Raw genomic sequence first — 8471 nt, forward strand, 5'->3', positions numbered from 1 at the left:
AGCAATTACTAATCAAAATGTAGTTGTTTTGTGACCCCAACTTTTGATTACTTTTCCCTTCCTTTTCATATTCATTTCCTTGGTCGTTAAAATCAAGTAGGGTCAATGTGGTTGGGAGTATATATGTGCAATAATGGAGCTACAATGAAAGAGAAATTTTGTGAAGAGAGTTGACAAGGTGGAATCAATCTAGCAGCTACTTCTCATCTACTCATCTTGCAAGGGATTCTTTTTCTGTCTAATTCATCTCACTTTTTCAAGAAACTTGATAAGGTTGCCATTTGTTTAAACCTCAACTTCTTTGGTTAATTAATTGGGTTAAATTCAATGTTCTCTCACTTTCCGTCTTATTAATGCCCTAGGGCCATACCATAACCATACACACTCCAAGGATAAAAAGAAATTAATTAGAAGAAAAAAAAAAGTTATACTTTTTATCATTTTGAGTATAGTTGTCAAAACGGATGACCCGGTCCGACCCACCACAAGTTGATCATTTAATGAGTCAATTCAATCTGACTCACTTATTAACGAGCCAACAAAATTTGAACCCGACACGACCCACCACGATTTGGTGGGTTAAACAGTTTAGCTTACGGACTCACTTAATTTAAAAAAAAATACAATTTTTTTAATTTTGTTCACTAAAAACTAAATTATAATTCTAATTAAAATCTAAATAAACTTTAATACAAACCAAAATCATAAAAATACAAATTATTTATGTGTTGACTAAAAAGAATAACCTAACCTGACCCAAATACAAAGTTTAACTTAACAAAAAACACTTTATAATCTTTATTTGCGAGTTGATGAGCCAATCCAGCTTATTACGGATTCAACTCAGGTAAACTGAATTTTAAGTGAACCAGATAAAATCAATTCGGATTGAAATTTGTACCCAACCCCAACATGTAATATAGTGGGCTGAATTAATTTGCGGGTTCCGACCCACGGCTCTAAATTTTAGACATGGAAAAAGATGGGCCTCCATATGCAATTATAATTTCTTTTTCCTACCAAAATCTTGATGTAATAATTCATGTTACTTTGTCATCACGTCCCATTCATTTCCATTATTCGTAATTATATAACCAAATTCACGTCCCTATATGTTTTTTGTGCACATTTTCTAATCCAGCGTCGAGCAATAGGGAATATCGAGAACTATAAAAAAAAGAAGGGCCAATTTGCCATATATGAACAACGCATTGTTTCTCTGTCTGTACGGCATGCCTGCCTTTTGCAGCTTACTTTCACTTTAAAATAAGGCTATAAGGTTTAAATATTCTGATAAATTTTCAAATAATTAAATCCACTTTAATTATATTTAATAATGACATGATGCATATTTCGTAATGTAAAATTAGGTTTTATTTAAAGGTTGTGCGGTATGCGGGACTTAATAATGATTAGATGCATGTTTTGTCACTTTTAATTAATGATAGCAGTCTCTTCAAAATTTCAAAAACTATCTAAACTAGAAAAGTGGAAATGATGTTAAAACACATTTTATCCTAAACTTGATTACCAATTTAATTAATGCAAATCATACTAAAATTTGCGTGTAAAACTAAATCACCTTGGGGAATCTTTAGTTGGCACTGCCATTAATTTCATTTGCCTTTGTAATTTTTTCTATTGATCTGGGAATATAATTCTGGGGATGCTTCTTGAAGAAGTGATTCATTTATTTGTTAATTTTTCTTTTGTCTCCTTAAAGCAAGCTAGCATGTCCAAGGTTTGGATATGTAAAGAATTTTAAAATGCCTAATGTAAAGAACATGCCACAAAAAATAAAATCTACAACAACATCGTACGCTTTTATTGTGTTTGAGATCATTGTATAGTAAATTGAATACAATTGCAGCTCCTCCTTCACCCATTATGCCACTCATGATAGAAAATAATAATCATAATCATAATAAGAGCATATGAAGATAAATTATTTTAGACAAACTACATCTCCGTGTCTCTTTGATGATATTGACCAACTGATGAGAAAGAAAAGTTTATATTCATTTTCATTTTCTATTAATTTGTATAATAAGTTTCGAAAATAGTGAAATGTTGTTTACTTATTACCATACGAAACCTTTTCAAACAAGACACCATAAAAATACTATAACATTTTTTTATAAATTTTAGTAATTTTTTTTTTTGTGTATTTATGAAGTAGCATCAAGTGCATAATTGTAGAAAGAAAATTATTGCACAATAACTTCTTACTAATCTTTCTATTTATTAAGAATTATTTACTTTTCTAAGACATAAATGTATTTTTTTTATTCAATACTTTATTATTATTTAATATTAAGAGCACATAAATAAATAAAAAATCACATGTTTAAAAGCGATATCTGCCTTAAAGTGACCATAAAGTGTATTTAAATATCATATTGAGACTATACCAAAAGAAAATATCATATTGATCTAGATGGAGCGAAATAATCGATTTATTTAAGATAAATTGATTTCCTTTGAAGGGATACGCTGAATATTTTTGTTATATATATATATATATATATATATATATATATATTCAAAATATAAAATGTATTTAGCATTAAATAATTAAAAACAATATTAATTTTAAATAAAATGCTAACTAGTGTCTTAAGGGTACTGGTTAAGGAATAATTAATATGTATTGGTACCATCATTTTTATATTAAAAGCTGAAATAATTAAGTACAGTAATTAAAAAAGTATAAATACACATAACAAATTTTATAAAGACAAAAATATTTTTTTAAATTTTTAGACAGTAACTTTCTAGTTGGACTTTGAAATTTTTAAGGTCTCTAATAAAAAGCAAATAAAAAATCAATAAAATCTCCGACTGACACTTTAATTGTTTTTTCTGTATTTTAGATATTTAAAACTATTTTTTATTGATTTTTCTGTTAATTTAAACTTTCTTATGATATTTTTTTTTTTGTAAATTTTTTAGATTTTTAATACTATTTTTTTTGTTGATTTTTCTGTTAATTTTAATTTTCTTATATTTAATTTTATTTAATTTTTATCAACATTAAAATATATTTATTTTATTATTTAATTAATTTTTAACTTTTATCTCTAAACATTACATAAAATATTAAATACACATATAATATTTATCGACATTTTTATTCTTTAAATAAAATAAAATTTATTAATGATTGTTAAATCAAATTTTATTTAATATTACTCGATTAATGTCTTTAGGACACTAATTAACAAGACCCTTAAATTAATTGACTAAGAAAATCCAAATTTTCATTGAAGCATTAACAAGTCTCATATTCTTGGATCCGTCACTAGTGTTGTGCTTTTTTATAGAAGGTAATACATGAACTTTGATGAACTTAGACAAGCTTATCTTATATACACACAAACTATAAAAAGAAAAAAAAGGCACCTAACTCAAATATTAATGAGATAAATCGCTTCCTAAACATGTTGCATACCTTTAATAAAACAGACACGAATTCTTTATATAATATTTTCATTCAACACTATTGAAAGTGTATATGATCTCTGTTTCATTTGTTTCATTCTTGAACAGAAAAGTTGTACGTGTTCTTCTTTTCCTTAGCAACGAAGTTTGTTCAAACTGTGAATGCAACCATCGCATGTATATGTCAATATTCTAGTTAGTTCAACTTACTTTCAAGTTTTTTTCTCTATGACCTTGAAACATCGAAACATTATCATAAATGTTTAATTTTGAATGAAAAATTAAGAAGGGAATACATATTTTAGCGAATATTAATGAGTTAAAGAGACATATGGTGAAGGTGACCGCATATGATGTTAGGAAACTTTCATGGAAAAGTGACAACGTAGTACACGCAACCACGTATGGAAGCTAGCTAAACAATAATGGACTCATCACATCCATGTCTATCCACAACTTCGAAATTCTTGCCATGAATAGGTGCATGTGGACAAAGTGCTAGATTAAGAAAATGCATTATAAATCAAAACAAGGTAATCTCGAATTCATTAGATCTTACTAGAAGCTAGAGTTTGAAGGAAATTTCAATGGAAGAAAACCAACGCATTCAAAAAAGTAAAAAGATAAAGTCGACCACAGGACAAATTTCATATCCTCACAAAAGTTCAACATTAATTATTAGTAGTTAATGCATGCCCTCTTTTCCCCTTTTCATACACCCAAAACATGTATTATCACTTTTGATTTTAGAATTTTGTCCCATTTTCGACGTCCATCAAAATATCTCGTCCATGTTCAATGCATTGTTTATTTTCTTTTCATAGAAAAATAAACTTTGAAATTTTGTCGCATTTATAACGCAGACGTATCACAAATTTGAACCAACAAAATTAAAGATATAGAATATAGCAAAACAAAAATGTCAAAATGTTTATAATTTGTTTGGTTGGAATTTTTAGGCAGTCCAGATTCAAGGTTAGGAAGGTAAAAGTTCTTGTTCCAATTTCGAACAAAAGTTTCATTAGTATTTCTTCAATATCTTCTTAATTGTTTATTTGAGAAGAAAAATTTTGTTTTCTCTTAAAATTTTGTTATCAGAAGCATCACCACCATGTATATAATTATACATTAATTAATTAATTATTTATTTATTTATTATTTATGCGTAGCTCCTGATCAGTGTTGGAGTAGTAAATGAAAATAGAAAAATAATGATAAAAACAAATATTAGAGTTATAAATGAAGATAAACTAATTAATAATAAAGCTATACAGATAAAAATTAGGTTAACAAGCTAGAAAAACTACTTTTATAACCATCGTAGTTATTGTGACGTTATTTTATGCAGAAATGATTTAGAACTAGTATTAGAATAACAAATGACTCTTGCAGTTTCTTTTTAACTCTTAAAATTTTGAAAGAATTTTATCAATGTTTATTATAATATTAATTACTTTTTTGTTATTTATATCCTGATTTTTTTACTTAATTTTTAATTATTTATTTATCGTGTTGTAAAGGGAAGGAAGTAAAATATAAAAAAAAATCTTATATATATATATATATTATTCTATTAAAAATTAAGTTATTGTACTTCTTAATGTTGGAAAAATTAAAATTCACTAAAAATAAACGGAGAGAATCAGAAAAAAAGAAGAAGAAGCAAAACTAAATATAAATATTACCTTAAAAAGTTAATGAAGTTCATTTGATCCTCCTAATAACTTTTTTTTTATACATACCTAAAGTATCAAAGATAAGAAAAAAATGTTTAATAAGAGAGAGAAAAAAATTCCTTTCAAAGGAGAGAAAGATAGGCCATAAATAAAAAATATTAAAGAAATATACGCGAAATAGATTAAATGTTTATTTTTGTTTTCTATTTGAAATAATCCAGACTCTGGAATAATTCAATTGACGAAGACACAAATTTTAAGTCTGATTAGGGTTTGGACTGTTGCAATGGAAAAACTAATATATCAAAACTATTTAGCGACAATAAACACATGCATTAAGGAAATAAAAATACTAAATATCATTGGAAAGGGAAATATTTATTTCATTTAGAATTCAAAATATTTTATACTTGTTTTTCAAGTTATCAATTATTTAAACTCCGAATTTTTCTAATAAGTTTATTTGAACAAACTATGTGATAACACCCATACACTATTTTCAATATGAAAAAATCAAGTACGATTTTATCTTGCACTCTATTTAACCTGTTCTACTTAACTCGTAAATAATTACGTTTAAACATTGATAATTAGGTAAAACTAAGTGTTTAAGAAATATATTCTAGATTGCTTTTGCAATGGATAACCAACCTAATTCATTTAATAACCGTAAAAGTAATTTTTGGAAAAGTTGATTATTAGGAATATAAAAGACATTAATGCTGGAAGCGTAACGGACTGAATAGGGTTGAAAGTTTCAAGGGCTGTGATCTTGCGGATGACGCCAGGAGTGTGGACCATAATGCACCCAGAAAGAAGGGACACGTGGCGGAGAACGGTGGAAGGGCACACATAACATAACGCAACACAACACAACAACAGAAGCAACGTCTCCGATGCCACCACCATGACTGAACCAATGAAACAAACAAGAACCATTTTCCTGAGAAAAAGCAAAGGAAACTGCCAAAAGGCCCTTCCCCTTCCACCGGGTAACCGTACCCCTATGCACTCTACCCCGGGTCCCATGCCCTCTTCCACGCTGGCACCTCGCACGTGCCCGCTTCCGTTGTTCCCCCACAACCCTGCCACACACGTGTCCTCCCGACCCCACCACCATCACCTTGGTCTTCCTTCCACCAACACATCCCAAAAACCATTAAAAAACAGTTAAAGCTAAAAATCAACACTGCCTACATGGCACCGTCTAGTCGGCAGCTCTTACCTGACACATTGCTTTTCTCATCTTTTCATTTTTTACCACCATTTTATTTAAGTACCGGGTAAAATTAAAATTACAAAATGACCCTTTCAGCCTGCCACATCAAATATCTCTATCTGCCCATCTGGTCGCGCTGCTCCGGATTATATTATATAGACAAAAAGATCTCTCTCACTGGAGCATTGAACAAACAAACACTATCTTTACTCTTTTATCCTTTTATTTTTTAAACCTATAATTTATTGGTCTAACGTTTGGTCACATTTAATAAATAACAATAATAATAATAAATATAGTGATTAATAACGTGGACCGAGGAAACCCCGAATAAACCCCACCATCCAGCCTTGCCACATCTATTTGCATGTCATTCTCTCTTTCTTCCGCACTAGTTCTATTTTTCTTCCTTCTTCCTCTCCCTCTTCTTCCAATAAGAAGAATCACACCATCTTTGCACACTTCAGAGAAAAACGATTCAATACACAATTTTCATGGCCGTTGAGGCGCGCCATCTCAATCTCTTCCCCTCCAAACTCGTAACCAACCGGTATGTATCCATTTGCCTTCTTCTTCTTTTCGCACTTTTTCTTTTAATTTGTTTTATTCGTTCATTTGAAGTGTTTTTTTACAACATGTTTTACGTGGTTGTGCAGCGAAGTGATGAATTCTGTGGATGCGAATGTCAACATGTATAACGCTCAACAGATTGGTTATTCTTCGTATTTTCCGTTATCCGGTGCCGTCACGGAAGCCGTGCTTCCTTCATCGGTGTACAATTTGATCGGAAACGCCGTCAAATCTGAAAGTGGTTTAACCAACAACAACAGCGTTGTTGTTCCTCCCTTGTCGAGAAAGCGCTCCAGGGAGAATTACAGCTACAACGACTCGTTCTCGTTTCTCGGCCAAGACGTTTCTCTTCAGATCCAACAGCAGCAGCTTGACATCGAGCATTTAATAATGCAACGAGTATGTTTCATTTCTTCGTCATAATTTCATGTATCTGTTTCTGATTAACTTGTACTTGCTTGAATTTGAAATACTGATCTGCGATGTATGATGTGTTTCTTCAGATGGAGAAGGTGAGAATAGAGATTGATCAGAAGCGGAAGAGACAAGCGAGAAGGATAATCGAGGCGATTGAGGCAGGCGTGATAAAGAAGCTGAAGGCGAAAGAAGAGGAGATAGAGAAAATCGGAAAGCTTAATTGGGCGTTGGAAGAGAAAGTGAAGTCTCTGTGTATGGAGAATCAGATTTGGCGGGACTTGGCTCAAACGAACGAAGCCACGGCGAATGCTTTACGGTGTAATCTGGAGCAGGTGTTGGCGCAACGCGAAATGGTGGACGACGGCGCTGCCGCGGCGTTGATGGACGATGCTCAGTCTTGCTGTGGAAGCACTGGCGAGGACGGTGAAAGAAAGAAAGAGGTTGGATGGCGCACGATAATATCAGGGTGCGCAGGTGTGAAGGATAAGAAGGACGGTGGTTTCGGGAAAATGATGATTGGTGAGAGTAATGGGAGGTTTTGCAGGCACTGTGGGAAGGAAGAGTCGTGCGTGCTGATTTTGCCGTGCCGGCACATGTGTTTGTGTACTGTATGTGGGTCTACCCTCCACATTTGTCCTATATGTAAATCTTTCAAGACTGCTAGTGTCCATGTTAACATGTCCTAGATTTGGAAAAGAAAAAATAGGACTAGACTAGGACCATCAAACCTCTTCTTCTCAACCTCAAAAGAATATATATATCAATCTTTCATATATTAGAAAATAGTAAAAAAGAAAAAAGAGTTCATTTCAATCCAAATATTTTTATTCTTTCATTGTCTGCTATTTATTTTGATTTGAATTTCACTTCATTGAGTGTCGAATTGCATCTCTTACAAAAATTATATTTGGTTCTTTATAATTGAAATTAGCATTTACAGCAATTGATATGCTAATTTGGTTCCACAAGACTTGTGCATTTAGAGTAAATTAAATAAAATTACAAGAGATTTATTAATGTGAGTGCTGTGTAACTTATTAAAAGCTCTAATTTCTGTGTCTGTTCAGAAGGTGCGGAGGTGAAACATGTACACTACAATTTTGTTAGAATTAAATATGCTTTTTTTGGAAAATTTAAAAAAAATTTGT

At 31.1% G+C, this 8471-nt stretch overlaps 1 protein-coding gene across 1 annotated transcript; it reads left to right on the forward strand.

Moving 5' to 3' along the window:
• The first annotated feature begins 6673 nt into the window (after positions 1 to 6673).
• BRG3 (SBP (S-ribonuclease binding protein) family protein) lies at positions 6674 to 8158 on the forward strand. Its single transcript, XM_028070290.2, has 3 exons — positions 6674 to 6886; positions 6993 to 7305; positions 7410 to 8158. The coding sequence occupies exons 1-3, from the start codon at positions 6831 to 6833 to the stop codon at positions 8007 to 8009; spliced, it is 969 nt and encodes a 322-aa protein (XP_027926091.1). The 5' UTR covers positions 6674 to 6830; the 3' UTR covers positions 8010 to 8158.
• Positions 8159 to 8471: the final 313 nt, after the last annotated feature.

Source organism: Vigna unguiculata, chromosome 5 (genome assembly GCF_037176805.1).
Source record: "Vigna unguiculata cultivar grain cowpea cultivar isolate G323 ecotype 2 chromosome 5, ASM3717680v1, whole genome shotgun sequence".
Classification (NCBI taxonomy): Eukaryota; Viridiplantae; Streptophyta; class Magnoliopsida; order Fabales; family Fabaceae; genus Vigna; species Vigna unguiculata.

Excerpts from the sequence above, each read along its gene's own strand:
- BRG3 (XM_028070290.2), top strand. The coding sequence starts at position 6,831 with ATGGCCGTTGAGGCGCGCCATCTCAATCTCTTCCCCTCCAAACTCGTA. Across the intron at positions 6,887-6,992 it reads TCCAAACTCGTAACCAACCG|CGAAGTGATGAATTCTGTGG; the intron begins GTATGTATCCAT and ends GTGGTTGTGCAG. Across the intron at positions 7,306-7,409 it reads AGCATTTAATAATGCAACGA|ATGGAGAAGGTGAGAATAGA; the intron begins GTATGTTTCATT and ends GTGTTTCTTCAG.